Genomic DNA, 19,758 nt, shown 5'->3' with positions numbered 1-19,758 from the left:
AAATGTGTGTCAAAAATCTGTCTCTACTCGCAGGCAGAACATGATTGATAACTCTTTAACTTTCTGAGAATCCCAGCACTCAGATAGGTTGACACCGTCGCATTCTCCCTCGGAATGATGTATGGTCTCATTTGCTTCCACGTAACGATAAGTGCAAATTCCTCTAACGCAGCAGTAATAGTTTTTTATACCAACTTTGTGTCTCTTTTTGTATAACTGGAGACACAAAACGTTATGATGCATGGAGTGCACTCTCTGCAAAACTTTGGTCTTATCGGCGATTTATAGTTTTATAAGCATTTGGTCAAATATTTGTAACGTTTAGCAAATGTATATTTTATTACAATAGGTCCGGGATTTTTTCCAATGTTCTTTGCTTTTTTAAAACATGGTGAATACAGCTATCTATAACTTTTCTTTCATCTTTATTATAAGTAAAATTGTATTTATTTATTACACTTTGCTAAACCTTACAAAATAAACACTTGTTTGATCACGTTTTAGATGTTTAAAAGCATCCTAACTGCGTTTTTATCAACGTATTCATCGATTTTCTGAGTTTTATTTGATTTATTTAACAACCAGAAATAGAACCTTAATATAGGATCTCGTATACATAGGTGACATTTTCAAAAACTACAATAAAGTCGTATGCAAATAAGTGACAACTGTATTCTTTAATGCTGTATTTACGTTATAAAGGGTTGCTTTTAAAAGATCAAAAGATCTGACTTGTGTGTAGACTAATCTTATTTAATCCTATTGGATTACCACGACATTTCTTTGTTATCCGAAAATCTGTAGCGGACACCTCATACATTGAACATAACTGCTACAAAGTCCTGCCAGCTCAATTTTAAAAGTGTAACAACATAATCACAAATGAAATAATAAACAATCAATGAAATCTAATATACAATTTAGAAATTGAATGTAGTAGCCTACTTTGTTATAAAACGCAATTTATTTTTTTAACAAATGCATTAGGTACAGGGTGTCACATTTTTTTGCACAGATATAATTATACAAGTAAAATATTACAAACTAATTGTGTGTCTGCATTTTACTCAAATGGCAGATTGCCCACAGAAGTGTGGTGCTGTATTTGTGTGTGTGTGTGTGTGTGTGTGTGTGTTTCATTCTAAAATAGGCAAAACAAATTAAATAAATCCGAAAGCAACCTCTATCAGTAAAAAAAAAAAACCACAACAAATCATTTAAAATTCCTTCGTTAATTCATCATATTAACTTTACAATATGACAACAACGAAACAAACAACAACTCTAATCTGTTGATAAATGATCGATTTTAATGCAATGTTGATAAATAAACAAGCCAAATAATACATTGTATGGTTAAACATTATAAATACATTTGAAACAATCTACTTAAAAATAAGAAAGTTGAATAATAATTTTTAATATAAACTCGAGATGATCAGCAGTGGTGACGCGAGGGAACCTCCAGCAACAGATGTCCATGCACAATTCTCGACTTATCTCTTGACATTTAACAAGAATTGCGTTTGGACAATCAAGTGCTCGGGCTCAGATTTTCACAAACAGCAAAACTATGTGAATTCGTCCTGCATCCAGACGATTCGGGATCCATGCGTTTGTCCGTCCTCGTGTGTTTTTAGAGCGGGTAAAGGCCTTGAAACCAACCACATATAGGATTGGTCATGTTGTTCGCTTTCAATAAATCGGCACACTGATCTGCGATACAAATAACCACATTTTTCTCAATGCACTTTTTGTTAACGAGAGATAATAGCAGCAATTAATTTCGTTAACGAAATAAATGGCGAAACCTTCTAAAAGCCTTCTGCCTGTACACAACGTGTAGTGTTGCTTTTTATATTTGAATCTCACCAAAAACAAAATCATTTCCACAAACGTATTTGAACGTATTCGTTTTATGGTTGTTTAAATAATAATGGTCAAATTAAACCAGAATCAAATGGTTCCAACATTATTTCATTATTTCATGTGTTGCAGTGTAATAAAAATTACCTATCGTAATTGACTACAATATGTTCTCCTTTTCAAAAAGAAATAAGTAATCGGTCTGAATTTGCTGTGTAGATCTTAGGGAAGATTGTGCTGCACCATCACGAGGCACTTTCTTCACAAGACACCGATGCTAGTGCATTCGCTCGGCGGTTCGCCATTTCTGCACCTGTGAGATGCTCAGTTTTCACATCAAGTATGTAAGACCAAAAAATGACCCCCAAAAAATCCTGATGTGCGTCAAATTCCTCAAGGCGTCGTTCCTGCTTTACTCTCCGCTCTCCAACTTCATTTGGCGATAGCGCTCTGCTGGACCAATGCGCAGAATAAAACGCAGAAGGCATAAAGTTCTTCGGCGCATTTAAAATACGACGCGTGACCCTCAAAGTCCACGTTTGCGAGGCTGGAAACAAGACACGAAATCCTATATCGATCCAGGAGAACTCAAGCCAAAGGACTGCGCTGAATGGGGACCACAACAGACTGCGAGCATCCTTTCTGTCCAAAGGATGCAGAGGGTCCTGTGACAATTGCGCAGCTTCCTAAATAAACGGCGAGGGCGCGAGTGGGGTCGATGGTCGCTTGGTACGAGGTTTGAATAGCACACCACTGAGTGATAAATGGCCATTGTGGTGGGAAGGGGATGAGTATCCACTGACCAGCAGCTGCGCTAGGACCAGTAACCTCTTAAAGAAACAAGACTCTATTTTTTGCCCATTGCAATTACAATCCAGCAGTGTCTATACTGTGCCATTACGCATTGTGTCCTCGATGACGTCCCCTTTCTTTATGGGTTCTCAAAAGCCACTCGTGTAAGGGGTTACCTGGCACTTTATCACAAAGGAACTGTTTGTAAACAGTCAAGTAACGTGTTTATACAGGAGGACAATACAGAGTAACACTTGTTTATGTCAACTATTGAAAATGTGTGTAAGAGCCTTTCTAAAAGTGCTTGGAAAAGGGGAGGACACTGAACCTTGTATTCAGGTTACCAAATATATTTTGTCTTTTTGCATTTAAAACGAACAAATTCACTGACAGTGTTATCAGCGTTTGCATGGTATTTAATGTGTTACTAACCCCAGAGATACAAACAACAAATATAACACAGTGAAATGTATTCTACTGCAAAAATGACTGTCTTAGTATCAGATGTTTTACTTTAAATATTTTTGTAAAACAGGGAAGACCCCCTAGGAGGCCCAGGACATTATCCTGAATAAATTTGCACTTTTGTATTAGTTGTGTGTCCAACCATGCCAGTAACCTCTGACCTGAGAACTATTGTTTGAGATGTGAGTGGACTAAGCAATCCTGACCATTCAGAAACCCTGGGAATGGATTTTGTAAAGAAAGTCTCAAGAAAAGCATATTTGCCAGTGCAGTACAAAGCTGGAATGTTGAAAGATTGCCAATACTTCCAATACTTTCCCATGTCTTTTCATACACATGTAATAGATTATTGCTGTCTTAACTTTATAATCAAATTGGCTAGTGATGAATTGCTTTGGAGATGAGAAGGGATGAAACAGCAAAATATTTATGTCACATGAAAATCTCTTATTTTAACAATACAACTCTTATTGCATTCTCATATTGATCGATACATTTATTAACAGGCTATATATGATAACAGTTTTATACAACTATACATGTCTGAGACCTTTAGTGAAATGTTTCTATTTGCATTCTGATTTATCATATTTTCATTTTTTTTTAAGGATACAAATGATACTTTAATCAATACCCTCAAGACATCAATTGCTCATGCTAATATCCAAAACATATTAACCCAGGCACTTCATGCCTCCAATACATTCATTACTAAACTTAAAAAGCTCATAAAAAAGCCTCTCCAGTTCAAACAAGAAATATGTTCCCAGTGTCAGTTTTCTCAATAAGGGAAGATCATAGGCTTGAGTGTAATATGATGTGCGTAAAGATTTTTATTAAATGGAAAGTTTTCATATTTCATTAAGCTATGTTGTAAATTTCAGATTTTACTGAAAAATGTGCAAACTTGAAATCTAATCCAAATTTGATCCACATCTTTTGGTTGAAATGCAAATACATTTCCTTGTATTTGGTGTCTTCATTCTGTGTTATAATGTCCTCATGCACTCGAGTTGGCACAGACTCCAGGTTTTGTGTTCTTTAATAGAAGCATGAAACTTAACATCATGAATTAATTTATTAGAGACCTTAAAAGAATCGTAAACATTTCTATGTTCAAATGAGATTTTGAACCTGCAAAAGCATATTTAAGTAACTAAGATAGGTTTGAATATTGAATTTCTTCTGAATAGGGGAGGTAGCTTTATCTTTTAGCAGACATTTCAAACTTTAGCAGAGAACCCTGAAGATTACATCTGTGTTTGGAAACATCTGAATAATTATAATCACACGTTTTAAATTCATGGCAAAAAATACAATTTGCTTTAACCAAACAAAGCCCCACAATACTGAAAATAACACAAGATTAAAGTGAAATCCATGCTGATCATGTTTAAATCAAATAAATGCCTCATCTTAAATTTATTTATTATATATTTTATTTAACAATATTTTATTCGATTTTAGTAAATCGAATTTTTTTATATAATAACCTTATGTCTCTCACATATACAACGATTTGCAACCTAACAAAATTCAACTACTTAAAAAAAAGAGCAATTTTAAATATTATGGATTGTAAAAATCATACAGTATATCGACGTCATTTTTGATTCTGTACTGTTGTGTCATCTTGAGCTGGTGAATGTGTCCTTTCTTTTCTCTTTCGTGATGCTCTGCTTCCCTCTGCTGGGGAACTTTGGGATTGCGAGTCTGTAAGGTACATCAGCAAAACATCCAAACTCTGTTTCACGACAGAATCCAGTACTTTCTGCTCCTCTTGCGAGAAACGTCCCAAAACGTGACGGTCAACAGAAGTTTGACCAGATGGTCGCCCGATACCGATGCGCAACCGTGGCATCACCTGCCAGCCAAGTGTATTTTGTTAATACAAACGTATACATTTAACAGCAGTGTTGTTTTTATAACAAATGTTTACTTACATCAGTATGAAGACAATCCACGCATGACCTCACACCATTGTGACCCCTAAAAGTAAATGATTTAAAGAGAAGGTCAAATCAATGACAAATGACATCAGTGTAACAAGATTTTTCAAGCCAGCAAAACTCATTCACCTTGCGCTGCCACCCTGTTTAATGCCAAACTTCCCAAGTGGCTTGTCCAGCTCATCATGAATCAAGAGAATATGTTCAGGTTGAATTAAAAATTTGCTTGCTGGAGGAAAAAATGACACACAGGCTGTAAGCATATTAACATGTCTTAGTATGAAAAATAAAAATGAGCAGGGTCTTATAAATCTGTATCTATAATAAATAAGTTAACTTATTATAGGACAGCCATCACGTAAGCCCAATACAATGTATCTCGTACCCGCCTTCGCCACGCTAACCCCATTGACATTCATAAGCAACTTGGGCCGGAGCAGAACCAACTGGACGTCTTGATGTTCTGTTACAATGACCTCCCCTGACACCTGTCGGTCTGATCTCCAGCTGTCCGGTGTTCCCAGATGTTCAGCTATTCTTGTGAGGACCGCCATACCAACACTGTGTCGAGAACCATTCATTCCTGGATTTCCCAGTCCTACAACCTGAAACAAAATAGCAATCCAGTATTTCAGATTCAGTGTCTTGTTTCATATACATATATAGGCTTTGATTTGAAAGGACCAAAGGGTTTTCCTCTCAGAAACCCCCTCACCCATCTCAGGGACCCCCCCATGTTAAAAAAAGATAACTTACATTAGTATTATATTACTACATACTATTATAAGTTTAAAAAGTTAATTGGTAAAAATGTCAAAAGTTTCATATGTCTTTGCCATAAAACCCTGACTGAATAACCATAAGAATTAAACATAAAATAAAAATATAAAGTAAAGTATATAATTTAGTTACTATATATAGTTCTTTTGCCGTAAATTTTATGTGGAAATTCATTGATTATTTTTTTAAGAGATATTATCTTAAAAAGCCCACGTCATGTACATACCATCTTCCTTCTTTTGTTGCCAACTATTGCCTCACCAGCCATCTCCCGTGATGGAAGCGTTCTCACCGACACTCGATTTATAAGTTTTGTTATCATCCACCTTATGAAAGCCATTGGCTGTTTGAACGATTGAGTCAGAAGAGCCCAGACTTGCCTTTGCACTGTAGTGATGCTCATCGTGAGTCACTCATTATCGATGCAAATCCAGTTTACTATCCGTGTTACACATTTTCAAGCCGGTTTTCGTCATACGTCTGATCTAAAAATGGATATTACAGGGTTGATTATGACTCAAATAAAAGCTAAATCAATTCACATATAAAGCAAAATCGGAAGGATCTATGTGTTTACGAATCGATTTGTTTTTAACCTTCACGCGAGTCATCCAAATGGATCTGTTTATCACTTCTGTCTATGAACTACCCATGTGTCCAACTGCTGTGTTGCCAGATTGATAGGTTTCCACCTGGTTGAAGTCGCCATCCGACAGCGAAAATGAGCTCTTATATCGCCCATCCCACACATATTTATAATAAAATTGCGTTAAATTAATATATGAAATTGTGTATCTACATCTGGCAATTGGTTGGTACTGTATGAGTTAAAGAACGCCACAAGTATTTTTACGATCTGAAATTTGGCAACGCCAGGGTGACACACTTCAGAAGAGCGAGAACAACGTTTTTGGTCCTTTACAAACCTACAGCGCCATCTGTCGTTGGGGATGAAAATATTGGGTAAAATCAACAAAATACTGATTTTACAAATGTAAAAATGTTTTTTTTATTATATAATGTGAGATTAGTTTGGTTAGAGTTGCATCTTTGCATACAAATAAACAAACAAACAAATAAAATGTAAGGAACAACGGAAGTTTAGTCCTCACAAAGCCTTTTATACGATCACAATTTTGTGAATGATTTATCCTGAGGTTTTTCCTTTTTTTAAGTCACTAAACCACTGCACACCACGACATAAAAAGCATAAACGTTCTTAAAATTGACCAAAAAAAGTATTTAAATTGTGTGTTATTGGCTGTGTTTTCGCTAGATGGCGCGGTTGCATAACACACTGAGATGAACTGCGCGAGCTCCCTCTTGTGGGGTTGTTGGTTGCCTCGCGTTGCTAAGGAAGTCCAGTAAGTTTCTTCAGCGAGCTGAAGGTAACGGAAAATTGTTGTGCACTCAAAATATATATTACATTATTTATTGCATTTTAGATGCGTTTTACTTCATTTTCATATTTTGCTAAGGGATCAAACTAATCTGAATGTTGTGGTAGGTCAGATGTTGATTCATCGCTTAATTTAGCATCGCAACGAAAAACTGAAAAACTCGTGCGAATTTTCATCACAAATACCTCACCGACATTGTCATTTTCGGTTTCCCAACTCCAAATGTCTGCTTGGATGTGTTATTGTATTATATGAATGTGTTTGATAGACATATTGGTATTACTTAATGTTTCTTGAAAATATCAAATAAAATGAAATCCAAATAACGTTAATCTTTACGCTTAAGCATCATTTTCTCTCTGTCTCCACAGGATGTAACCATATGGGTACCATGGAGCTTGTTTACATCTAAAACCAAATCTGGCAATAGGATGAGTGAACATGGAGAAAGCATCATCCCATTTAACACCACTGATCTCAGGTCAGGAGAGCCAGCTTGCAAAGCACCCCTTACTGATCTCTATGTAGACTCCAGTATTAAGAACAAAGACAAGGAAGAGCTCAGCGACATCAAGAAGCCATACGATGAGCCCAGACTTCTTCAGGATGAACACAAGCTCAGTCCATTTCAGCCTCGGCCTCCCTCACTTCCAAAACCCTTGGGATTGGCGATGGGTGGAAGAAACTCATTTGACCAGAAGGTCAGAGGGAGACGACTGAGGAACAGCCAGGAGAGTCTCACAGACCCGGGTGAGACGGGCTCTTCCTCCGATTCTCTCAAAGAAGAAACCTCAACACCTGTGTCAAGCAGTCCGTTGGGTTTAAAGAACGGACAAAGCCTTACATCTGGACGTCCGCTCGATCTTCCGCCCATGGAGACGCAGGCACCATTCAGGAACTGGTCTGGTAGTCTCTCAGAGACTGACATGTCCCCACTTGAGCGTTATGATTCGAAAGAGCGCATGAAACCGTCCAGAATAGTTCTTTCTCCATTGCAGCCGACTGGCACGTTTCCTCCTCTGGATCAGAGCGTCGCTTCTGCGTCGCTGAGGGCAACTAATTGGATTGACAGGGATTGTTTGGATTACAGTGCAGTGGGGAGAAGGGGGCGGTCGGAGAGGCTTCAGAGGAACCTGAGCGACAGCCGGCTTTTCGAGACCATGGTGTCAGACAGTGCCTCCGTTCAGTCCATGAAGTCCAACTACAGCGTGCTGAACCCCATCAGACCCAGGGATGTGAGGAACAGGTGAGAACATTTTGAGTTTTCGTGTTGCTTGTACTGTTGCAACCCAATTGGATTTAAGTTTCACTTCAAGATCACACGATGTGTCGTCTTGGTTAACTGCTCCTCCAAGTGTGTTAAAGCCTATTTGCAATAAATTACTTATTTACCAGGACGCTACGGTCGGAATCGGAATGATTTAGTAGATTATAGGTGCAATTGCTGTAGACTTTTGCACAGACTTGAACAGCTTTAGCATTGAATGAGAGGAGATTAATGGATCAGTGATATGCTATTTCAGCGTCTGCAACTGGTGTAGAAGATCTTTCATTTAAATTCTGAAAATGCGTCTTTCCGTAACATGTACAAAACTATTGGATACAATTCATTAGAGGGTTTACCTGCAAAAATACACTGAAAGGGACAGACCACCCAAAGATGAAAATTCTTTCATGGTTTACTCATCCTCATGTCATTCTAAACCTGTATGACTTACTTTCTTCTGCAGAACGCAAGATATTCTGAAGAATGTTGGTACTAACCTCATTGGCCCTCATTGACTTCCATTGCATGGGCACAAAACCCCATTTCCCAAAATATATTTGTTCGTGTTCCACAGAAAGCTAAATAAAGTGATATGAGGGTGAATAAATAATGACAAACGTTTTAAAAATATTTTTTGTATCTTGTTGTCTTATATAATGACAGTTATAAACCCCTGTGGAACCCGAAATAAACAGAATACAGATGCTTGGGAACTTCCTCATTTCTTTGCTCTTGTCTAATATGTTTCTTAACATGTTTCTTCCAGGAGTTTTCTGGAGGGGAGTGTTCTGGGAAACGGTGCCTTACTCGGGGCAGAAGAGCTGGACCGCTACTTCCCAGAGAGACGGCTTGGCCTCTACATCGCCACATGGAACATGCAGGGAGAGAAGGTGTGGAAATACAGTGCCGTCCTGTCTTATGTTTACCTACGTGCCAGCGTAGCCTAAACTCTCCCTCTTGATCTCAGGAGCTGCCATACAACCTGGATGACCTGCTGCTTCCAACCGACACAGACTTCGCACAGGATATGTATGTAATTGGAGTTCAGGAAGGTTGCCCAGATAGGTAAGAATAGTCTGTTTCTTAACTTTTTCTATCAGTCGTTTTGATATATTCTTCACATGCACTCTTTTTATGTTCCTGTCAACAGGAGGGAGTGGGAGATCCGTCTACAGGAGACTCTCGGGCCATATTATGTGATGCTATACGCAGCAGCCCATGGTGTGCTTTATCTCACTGTTTTTGTACGAAGAGATCTCATATGGTTCTGTTCGGGTAAGGCTGGAACTGGCCGTTATATCATTTTTATGTACATTTTCATATGAAAGATGCTCCTTGTCAGATGTTGAAACAACGTTGATCAGATGTTTTTGCTACTTTTTTTATTCAGAATGTAAATCATTTTTTGTCCTCGTTTCGTCCCCGCTTTTAAAATTGTATTTATATAATCGCATAAGATAAAGACTTCAGACATGCCACTGGCCTAATAAAAGTTGTTTTTTTCTACATGAAAATGCCCCATTTTATGGTTTTTTTGCTACTACAGAGGTAGAACATGCCACAGTCACCACCCGCATTATATCTCAGATTAAAACTAAAGGAGCCGTTGGGATCTGCTTCACTTTCTTCGGGACGTCTTTCCTTTTCATCACATCCCATTTTACTTGTGAGTGCAATGTCGATGATCTCATTAAAAACCAACATGCCAATTATACCAACGAGATTTCAGTTTACAGACATAAACCTAATAATTCTTTGTTTCAGCTGGAGATTCTAAAGTTTATGAGAGAATCTTGGACTACAACAAGATCATGGAAGCTTTGGCCCTCCCTAGAAACCTCCCTGATACCAACCCATACCGCTCCACATCCTGTGAGTGCCATTGATCGTGCTTTCACAAGACAGTACCACTGCATTTCTTTTAATGAACACGATTTGCTCGTTCTTCGTTCTCAGCTGACGTCACGACCCGTTTTGATGAAGTCTTCTGGTTCGGAGATTTTAACTTCCGCTTGAATAAAGCCAGAGGAGAGGTCGAAGCCATTTTGAATCAAGATGCAGACATGAGCGTGCTGTTACAACATGATCAGCTGTCTAAAGAGATGAAGGAAGGCATGTTTTAACAAGATCCATCTTTATACAGTTTTCCATAAAGGCAAATGTGCATTAAGGCATTTTTTATCGTACTCCGTCAATTTGCAGGTTCCATTTTCAAAGGGTTTCAGGAAGCACAGATTCACTTTCCACCTACTTACAAGTTTGATATCGGTTGTGACGTCTATGACACCACCACAAAGCAGAGAACACCTTCATATACTGTAAGACAATTATGTAAAAACAGCTTTGTGTTCTCATTTATCACCGTATACCTTTCCGTAATGTCATTTTTCTGATATGTTGACAGGACCGAATTCTTTATCGAAATAGACAGGTGGAAGATATTAAAGCGGTCAAGTACACATCCTGCATGGCGATTAAGACTTCGGACCACCGGCCTGTCGTTGGCATGTTTCAGGTCAAGCTTCGTCCTGGTAGAGATAAGTAAGTTACCATTTATGAGAGATTTGAGATGTGGTCAGTTGTTTTTCAATAGTTGGGTCTTTATTCATTCATTTATAAAACAATAATCGTTACTCATTAGGTTAATATTAGCATAACATTCATTCAGGTTTCAATATTAACTCATTGTGCCATCGTTCCCAGCATTCCTTTGGGTGCCGGTCAGTTCGACAGAGGTCTGTACTTAGAGGGAATCAAGAGAAGAATCACCCGAGAGCTGAAGAAGAGAGAGGCAGCCATGAAAAACCAGAATAACAGCACTGTTTGCACAATATCCTGATTTGGGACCAGTGCGCTCAATAAAACCGCAGGTGCTAAAACTGTTCGTTTTAAATACCGAGTTACTGATGGGGAAAGCTGGACTTTCAGGACCAAAGGAGAACTCTGTGCTATAGATGTCACGGCTTTCATCTGCCTCTGGTGAAGTGCAATGTCAAGCTTTGATGCACAGTCCAGGGATTCCAAAAGAAGATGGAGCTTGAAAGTTTAGAAGCTAGCTTTGGATAATGTTTGTTTCAACAGGAAACGTTTTATAAATTATACTGACCAATGTAAATCAAGTTGACCTAACGCATACGTCCGCATTGTACTGTACATCCATCATTATTTTGTATTCTGATATGCTTCAACAGTGCTGCATTTGGTTTTAACTGATAGTGTTACATGACCACAAATTCTTAACATTTACTGATACCTTACGCACCTCACTTATCAGGTAGCCGATCATGTTCATTGTTTATCAGCTCCTGGGTGTGTTATACGAACAGTTACCTAATAATGTGCTAAACAGTAGATCTTTTTAATGGTACCTTTACTGCGGGATCATGTGGGAAACATCATCAGTTGTTTTATTTGACCAGAGGCATTGATAGGTGAAGCGATATCATGTGCTTGTAGAGAAACTACTTGATGAATTGGGTTGAAATGTGTGCATGGGAAGATCTGAAAGGGAGGCACAGACTATACTCGAGTTCATTGCCTTAACTTACTCGATGTAAGTCAGCTTTTTTGATGTCAGATGAGGTATCGGTATTGCTTGTGTCTGGATCTCAGCAACGGTGGAGTTACATCAAGTGGCGCATCCACGTACGTTTCAGTTGTTTGTGTACTGAAAGTGCCTGCGATCTCGCTCACAATTGCCTCAGTGACTTTAAATACATTGTTCTGTTTCAAACCAAATAATAGCCTGTACCAATAATTGTTTACATTGAGTAATACAAGAATTCTGACTCATACTCAAGTTGGTGTTATTTCAACACATGATCACAAACCTGTTGTTGAACATTTAAAATTTACAGACAACTCTGCAAGATGTAAACACTGGTCCAGAAGCACTTCGGTTTTACATTTTATTTAGTTATTATTAGTAATGTTTTAAATCTCACATATATAATTGCATCTTAAAGATATTTGTTTAACATTTTAAATTGGTTATAAATATTCTGTTGGTTGTATTTTGTTCAAACGTTTGTCACTGAAATGAAGTTCTTCACAACCAGGGTTGCTCGAAGAGGTCTATATGACAGTTACACATTGACAGAGACAAAAATATTATTTAAACGCGCAGTTTCTGCCAATCTCATATTTATCTTGAGTACCTATAGAGCAGTGTTGCATACTTCGTATCTTCGAAGAGTATTTAATTTGATCACTTTTATAAAAGATAGATACAGCTGTACGATTATTTCCGAAAACAAATGACCTCCTGGGACCTAACTAAGCGGGTCTTCCTATCGCTCGTCGGTTGACGTGTGGGCGTGCTTTTCCGGGAGAATTGCCCAATAAGGGACTAAGAAAAGTTGTTACGTAACGGTTTTTCATGTTCGGAAAAAAGCTTTTCAAAACCTATACGAACCTTGGGGGAGTGTATCGAGCACAGAAATACTATGTAACACGTCAAAGTCGTTTTTTGACAAGTTGACCATGTTAAGCGTGAGAGGCCAGCACGTTTAACATTGTAAATAAGTTAGAATGCATGAAACAGCGTTAAATTACCCCTTTAAATTCATAAGATCCTAGCGGAAAGAACAAAACTTTTACTTTTCCAGGGGAATACAAATGTTTTAGCTCATAGCAAATCAACCAACTTTTTTTATTATATGAATACTCTTCCATGGAAAGATAATAAATACTGGGTGTCTTAAGGGGTGATCCAACAAAAAAATGCAATGACACATGATGCTGCAAAAAAAACACCTTAAGTAGGTTTCCGAGGTTCAGAAGATGTACAGCTATTTAACTGTACAACATAAATAAATGAATTGTAGCATATGAATATTTCTGTGAAATACATATAAGACCCAGGATACAGTTTTCACCACTATTGTAAATAGCAAACATTTATTCTGTGTAAAATCAATTTAATATCTTTTAATATCCTGGGATATCCTTTTAAAGCTACCAAAATATGTGAATATCTCTGGTATATGTTCATCGAATGCCCACCGCAGCGCAGATATTTGTACATTATTCTACCGATTCACAATGCTGGAAATGTGTAAAATAACCAATTCTTTTCACATAAGATAAACCATTCTATACATGATGTAGCTGAAAATGTGGAGTTAAATTCTCCTCTTGTGGGTTCAGTCCTTATCCTCTAGATAGCGTGACTTGTGGGTCCACTATCGAAACAGGCGATATATGCGAGGCAGACGTCCATCTTTACTAGTCAGAGCAGCCTGGATGTCCTCATAAGAGGGAAGCTCTGTCAGATCTCCCAACGCAGCCACGGCTGGTTTCCTGCGTAGCATTTTTGTCGTGACCCTCTTGATGTCACTGGCTGTTACGTTACCTACAGCAACAGAGATGTAGTGTAAACTCTCATCTCATGTCCTTCAATATCATTCAAATCTGTTTGAGACTTCACAAGACAGAGCCAGTGAATGGCATTGCTAAGTATTCATTCCTTAAAGGGCCAGTTCACCCAAAAATGAAAATTCACATCAATTTCTTTGTTCTGCTTAACTCAAAAGAAGATATTCGGAAGAATGTCAGTAACCAAACAGTATTTATTTTCCCTACTATGGCAGTAAATGGGGGATGAGATCTGTTTGGTTATTCTTCCAAATAACTTCCCTTGTGGTTAGAAAAACAAAGAAACTTGTACAGATTTGGAACAACCTGAGGGTGAATAAATGATGACAGAATTTTTACTTTTTTGGCGAACTATTTCTTTAAGCCATTTAAGTAAATACCAGTACTTACTGATAAGGTCACAAAGCTCATGTGGCAGTTTTCTCCTCCCTGTTGCAAGTACTTGCCGACCTACGTCCTCAAAGACGACCGGCCGTGATTCTAAGTTCATCATGAGCATTGATTTCAGTTGTGTCTTGGCTCTCTCCAGCTCCATCTACACGAGAAAGAGAAGAAACTTTCTTAATGTCGCATCCCAGCATTAAACCGCACATAAAGAGGAAAAAGAGTCTTACTTCTCCTGCCGTTCCATTCATCTGAATAAACTCTCGTGTAATGATCTCCACCATTTCGCGCACCTAAACACACACTACTTTAAATAACTGTATTCGAGTTTTGACATGCTATAGGAATATTTCTCACGAAAATGAAGCTGTACCTGTCGAGGGTCTGCGCTTGCATGGATGCAAAGCAAACCGCTATCTTCATAGCTGTGATGGTAGGAGGTAGCGTTGTACATCCAGTGATGCCTTTACAAAAAAATAAAAACTGCTAAAAACATCCTTGCTCATGCAACCATTTTTAAGCACTAGCAATCCTAGAATTGAAAAACAAGTGATTATGGCGCACCTGTTGAGCACATTAAGGTATAGACGGGTGAACATGCCTTTTCCTGGACCCCCGGCCGAAAAGGACCCGCCTCCCCCCATCATCATATTGAGGACGGCGATGGGGATGAAATCATCCTCCTATCAGTCGCAAACAAAAAAGCCACATATGAAATCAACATTCAGATAACTACTGTGAAATTCAATTGCTTTAAAATGTTCTACAACCAACCAGGAAAGAGCAGCTCTCCAGGCCGATCATGATGTGTGTCAGTTCTGGTATAGGGGTAGGGCCCAAGCTGACATCAGACATGTCCTTCACCGCCTGACATTAGACAAGCAGTTTATCTTAAGACATCTTCAAAATACCAGACAATGTGTGCGTCGGCCTCTCGCGCTTCGCTCACCTTCACGATGCCTCCTGTGTACTGGGCTACAGACCGGTCGATGTTGGCAAGTGTGCTCCCACCCCATACCGGTTTAACATTGAGCAGATACTTCCTGGCACACTGAACGAGTTGCTCGTGTTCGATCCCGACCCCCGCCAGCACCATCCGTTCTGGGCAGTAATAGCTCTGTAGGTACTTATGAAGCAGCTTTCTGTCAATCTTCTCAATGTTATCAGCAGGACAGAAGCGAGAGAGACCCACGGTGTTGCCTCTGTATGCTGCCTAACAGCGGAAAGACAATATGACATGATGTACTGATCAACAGCTAAATAAACATGGGATGGTAGAGATGTTTTCAGATTTTGATATGGTTTGTTCTATGATTTATTCATATTCGCAACCGAGCGGGAAGGAATTTTTACATAATTTACACGAGAGACATGGATTCCCACAATAATACAGAACGTTTCTTTTACTTTCTGGGTAATTTCACAACGTTTTACAGTAAAATAGAATCAAGCCGAAGTGCTTATAAAGGCTATTCCACAACAGCTGCAATCGTGACTCATCAACCAATCAGATTTTGGAGACAGAAGTGTCAGTTTCATACCGAATTGTTTTACTAATTTACATCTTCAAGTATGTCAGACTTGAGAACAATATTATATTTTGATGTATCCTCATCAAATACCTAAAAGAACGATGTAAAAGAAGTCCCACTTACAGCATGAATCATCTCTGTTAATAATGGCTCCGGATCGGGTCTCATGTTCAGATCCTCTAATTCAAAGCGAACAGCCATTCTGGTCATCTCAATCTCCTCATCTGCAGAATCACAGAATCATATAATCTCTAAATGTTTTTAAGATTCATTGACGGAGCCCTTCGACAGGGTTGCAGGGTGCTCACCTAATAAACGGGGCTGAAGCACAGCATCTGCCAACAGGTTCACTACAGTATCCAGACCCTTCACTTCAGCCGATACCGCATACATTGTCGTGTCTCTTCAAATAGCAACAACAAATCAGCATAATAATATAAAACGCTAAGAGATCCGTATGAATAACAGCAAAGACAATTCAAATTCACTGTATGTGTGGTAAATAAGCTTAAAGATGCGTATAGGAATAAATATGTCTACTTCGGACTAAAAGTTTGATGAATTGTATAACCTGGATGTTTGGCAGTCACATATGCCTCCATGTTTCTCGAGTGTGAGGAGAATTTCATCCTTACTTCCAAACTGGGCTGTAGACTTAATAGTGAACAATGAATCAGTTCATGAAACAAATTTTTCAAAAACAATATAGACATCGATACATTTGAAAAATATCAAGAAATTGACTTACAGAAAATGCAAGCTTTTCCAAAAAGTGTGCAATTCCACTGGGATATTTCGCTTCGTGGCGTGAGCCTGAGTTTACTAAAACTAAAAAACAAACAAACAAGGCAGTTAACCAGACGTTTAAGGATTAACCCATAAATATATACACATCGTGGAGTATACTTACTTCCAACTGTGCAAAATTGACCAAATTTGTTCTGAGACGCAACTTTAAGTCCGTTTTCTAAGGTGGTGATTTTTGTCTCGTGTGTCTCGTGACCGTCCACAGATGCAAAGACAGGTTTAGGGATGCCGGGTAACGGTGTGGACAGAGATATGTTGGGATACGAACCGCCACTGCTGTACTGTCTACATACTGCAATGCCACACCTGTACGTGATGTCAAATAAACATCAATCACAACATAAACCATTCTAATGGACTTATTTGTGTTGGTTTTAATGGAAACTACCAGAGTAGAGACCCACAATTACTGTTATAATGTTTTGGGTCTTATTACTGGGATGCTGTCTGGCGGACAGGAACCAATCGAGTCCTACATAAATAAGACCTAACATAAAGGAAGTTTTTTATGGTAAATGAGCTGATAGCTCTGATAGCTTACGTTCTTTTCGCAGATTATTGTCACTGCTTATAACTCAATTAAACCAGATGTATATGCCATGTCATGCATTTATAACGTAACAATTAAAAGCTATAGAAAACGTTGTTTTGCCACTTGTAACTGTAAAATCAGCAGTTTATTTTACGTATACCTGTCAAAATAGTGAAGTCACTGATGCGCGTGGGCAAGCACCGCGAGAGTTTGTTTAATTTTATCACGTGCACATTACCGCTAAAACAAAAGACATTAAAAGCTACATAGATTTTATAAAACGTAACGTAATTTCTTATCAAATCGGGGCAATCATCGTTCGTTGGACATTTACATAAAAATATAGATCGTACCTCTGAACACGGCTCCAGCCTCTCAATCTTGACATGTGAGCAGCCATGTTGGATTTGACCATGGCATGAACATCACCCGGAAGTAATTATCAAAAACTTCCGCTTGCATGTTATTATGCTCTTTTTTTATTCAAATTATTTTCCAGATACATAGATATGTAAACATTTATAAACATAAATATATAAATGAATGCATAAACGATCTTCTCTTATCAAATTCATAAAAAGTGAGAAAAAAGGTAGGATAAAAAGAAAAGAAAATGGAAAAAAATAAATTACAATAGACCATAATCATATGAAAACATTAAACAATGTAAACAAAATGAACAATGGGCATTCAGTTGCAGGAATTTGAAAAGCTTCAAAATTCTAATTGTTTTTGCAATTTTCTTATTGTGTAGACATGTTTGATGTCGGACAGGATGTTATATAAGATGTTTTTTTATAAGTTACCTTTGCTTTTTTACGAATATAAAACTTTGTCAAAATAATAAAAAGATGAATAATGTTATTCTGTTCTTCAGAAAAGCATGGGTTTTGTAAGCAAATATCGTGATATTGAGAGAGACCATCAAGTTTTAAATTGCACAAATGCTTTTGTTATAAAATAAAAAGGAACATTTTTATATTGGAAATGTATAATATTGTCTGTGTAGTATAATTCTTTTAAAATGTATTTCTTTATATTTGAATAGTTTGTAAACATATAGACAAACTATAATAGTATAATTACAACCTATTTTACTATTATTCATAATGTGGAAAAAATATTAAGTTAAGTCAGCGATATATTTTGTGATCAGTGATATACTAGGAAAATACTGAAATAATGCTTGTTTCAATGTGTTTTCACCTTTTTTCCAACCAAAACAAATGGGGCACAATAATTGGATTGATTCCTAAATGCATCAGTTCTATCAGCTCTTTTTGTCATTGGGTGTGTGAAGAACACCAGAATCAGTTGACTGAATTACATTTAAAGAATGATGCTTTCGACACATTTGACTCTTTTTTTGTTGACCATGTCTTTGATTCCAGAAATAAACATTTCGTATGAGCTTCAAGATACAATTCACACTCTCAGGGAGGAGAACGCATACCTTCAACACAAACTGAAAAATCTCACCCAAGCACTGCGGGACATGAGAAAACGGATGCTGGATCACTCACATGGTAAGAATAAATGTATATACAGCATACTGTATATGTGTCATACACATTCTGCTTTTCCCAATAAATTTCATGAATTTGAAACTATTGAAAATATATCTCACAATATGACTCGTAGTGAAAGTGTCTGCAATGTTGTTTTTTGTTAATTCCAAAGAATCTGCTGTGGATGGTGACCAGCTGCATGCCTGGAATGAATGGATTCAAAACGGTAATAAATATTTTGCTTTATTATGAGGATTACAAGTTCTTATAATATTAAGAATTTATATCACTAATTCGTATTTGCTATTGATTTCTGACATACAGCACTGTTAATAGTGACTTTTATTGTTAAAATGGTCATATGCAATACTGTGTCATGTTTTTCAGGTCTCAACACAGAGACTCATCTCATGTTAGAACAAGCTTTCTGTGTACCAGATCTTCACAACAGTGCGGTTTCCCTGAGCAAATTCATTTTGTTCTATCAGGTTTCTTATGGGTTGGGTTGCTTCTTATCTAGATACTGATATCATTTATCTTTTAACACGTTTAAACCTGTAGACAACTAATATTGCCTAAGCCTGTATTTTAAATTCCTTTTTTACCTGGAAATATGTTTTGAGTGATTACAAATGACGAAAAACAACCGACATCCAAAGATATCATAAAGGAAGAGCTCTCGCTTGCTGAATGATGTGTGGACTGTGGAGGTGTAGAAAATCTCTAGGTGTTTACAAAAATTTACCTGTAAACTTTAGTGAGCAATGTCCAAAACCCCCATGTCACTCTCTGCATGTAGGTTTCTTTATAGAGATATGTCAATATGAGTCAGGTTGCTTTTCTTTAAAAAAATCAATACATTAATTAATTTGAACTGAAATATGTCACGAAACATTCTGACCTTAGTTTCAACTTAAAGGGATAGTTTACCCAAAAAGGAAAGTTCTGTCTGTATACATTTACTCATCCTCTTGTCATTTCAAACCTGTATGACTTTCTTTCTTCTGCAGAACACAAAAGAAGATATTTTGAAGAATGTTGGTAACCAAACAACGGTGGTACTCATTGACTTGCATGTTTTTGCGTCTATACAATAGACG

The 19,758-nt window shown here is 37.7% G+C and overlaps 3 protein-coding genes and 1 long non-coding RNA gene across 5 annotated transcripts; 2 read left to right on the top strand and 2 right to left on the bottom strand.

The window, feature by feature from the left end:
• Positions 1 to 3,616: 3,616 nt before the first annotated feature.
• ptrh1 (peptidyl-tRNA hydrolase 1 homolog) lies at positions 3,617 to 6,733 on the bottom strand. 2 transcript variants are annotated; one of them, XM_057322730.1, is made up of 6 exons: positions 6,449 to 6,733; positions 6,079 to 6,337; positions 5,458 to 5,677; positions 5,202 to 5,301; positions 5,067 to 5,112; positions 3,617 to 4,987 (listed from the first exon to the last, which is right to left on the bottom strand). In XM_057322730.1, exons 2-6 carry the CDS (start codon positions 6,253 to 6,255, stop codon positions 4,727 to 4,729), a joined length of 804 nt encoding a protein of 267 aa, XP_057178713.1. In that variant the 5' UTR covers positions 6,256 to 6,337; positions 6,449 to 6,733; the 3' UTR covers positions 3,617 to 4,726. The 2 variants fall into 2 exon arrangements, with proteins under 2 accessions (XP_057178713.1, XP_057178705.1); XM_057322722.1 differs by having other exon boundaries at positions 6,079 to 6,733.
• A 398-nt stretch (positions 6,734 to 7,131) lies between these two features.
• On the top strand, positions 7,132 to 13,044 carry inpp5e (inositol polyphosphate-5-phosphatase E). The gene is made up of 11 exons (XM_057322699.1): positions 7,132 to 7,240; positions 7,624 to 8,498; positions 9,286 to 9,409; positions 9,487 to 9,584; positions 9,670 to 9,794; positions 10,066 to 10,185; positions 10,284 to 10,391; positions 10,476 to 10,631; positions 10,722 to 10,837; positions 10,924 to 11,060; positions 11,223 to 13,044. The coding sequence occupies exons 2-11, from the start codon at positions 7,684 to 7,686 to the stop codon at positions 11,356 to 11,358; spliced, it is 1,935 nt and encodes a 644-aa protein (XP_057178682.1). The 5' UTR covers positions 7,132 to 7,240; positions 7,624 to 7,683; the 3' UTR covers positions 11,359 to 13,044.
• A 107-nt stretch (positions 13,045 to 13,151) lies between these two features.
• Positions 13,152 to 17,584, bottom strand: pmpca (peptidase, mitochondrial processing subunit alpha). Its single transcript, XM_057322710.1, has 13 exons — positions 17,504 to 17,584; positions 16,722 to 16,924; positions 16,560 to 16,639; positions 16,383 to 16,465; positions 16,120 to 16,214; positions 15,935 to 16,035; positions 15,229 to 15,492; positions 15,054 to 15,146; positions 14,844 to 14,962; positions 14,653 to 14,743; positions 14,510 to 14,572; positions 14,286 to 14,430; positions 13,152 to 13,872 (listed from the first exon to the last, which is right to left on the bottom strand). The coding sequence occupies exons 1-13, from the start codon at positions 17,563 to 17,565 to the stop codon at positions 13,703 to 13,705; spliced, it is 1,569 nt and encodes a 522-aa protein (XP_057178693.1). The 5' UTR covers positions 17,566 to 17,584; the 3' UTR covers positions 13,152 to 13,702.
• An 870-nt stretch (positions 17,585 to 18,454) lies between these two features.
• LOC130550700 (uncharacterized) lies at positions 18,455 to 19,628 on the top strand. The gene is made up of 3 exons (XR_008962475.1): positions 18,455 to 18,676; positions 18,831 to 18,884; positions 19,046 to 19,628. It is a non-coding gene; the product is annotated as an uncharacterized LOC130550700 (long non-coding RNA).
• Positions 19,629 to 19,758: the final 130 nt, after the last annotated feature.

This window comes from Triplophysa rosa, linkage group LG2, assembly GCF_024868665.1.
Source record: "Triplophysa rosa linkage group LG2, Trosa_1v2, whole genome shotgun sequence".
Taxonomy (NCBI): Eukaryota; Metazoa; Chordata; class Actinopteri; order Cypriniformes; family Nemacheilidae; genus Triplophysa; species Triplophysa rosa.
Note: the sequence above shows the minus strand (reverse complement) of the source record. Positions and strands in the feature narration are given on the sequence as shown.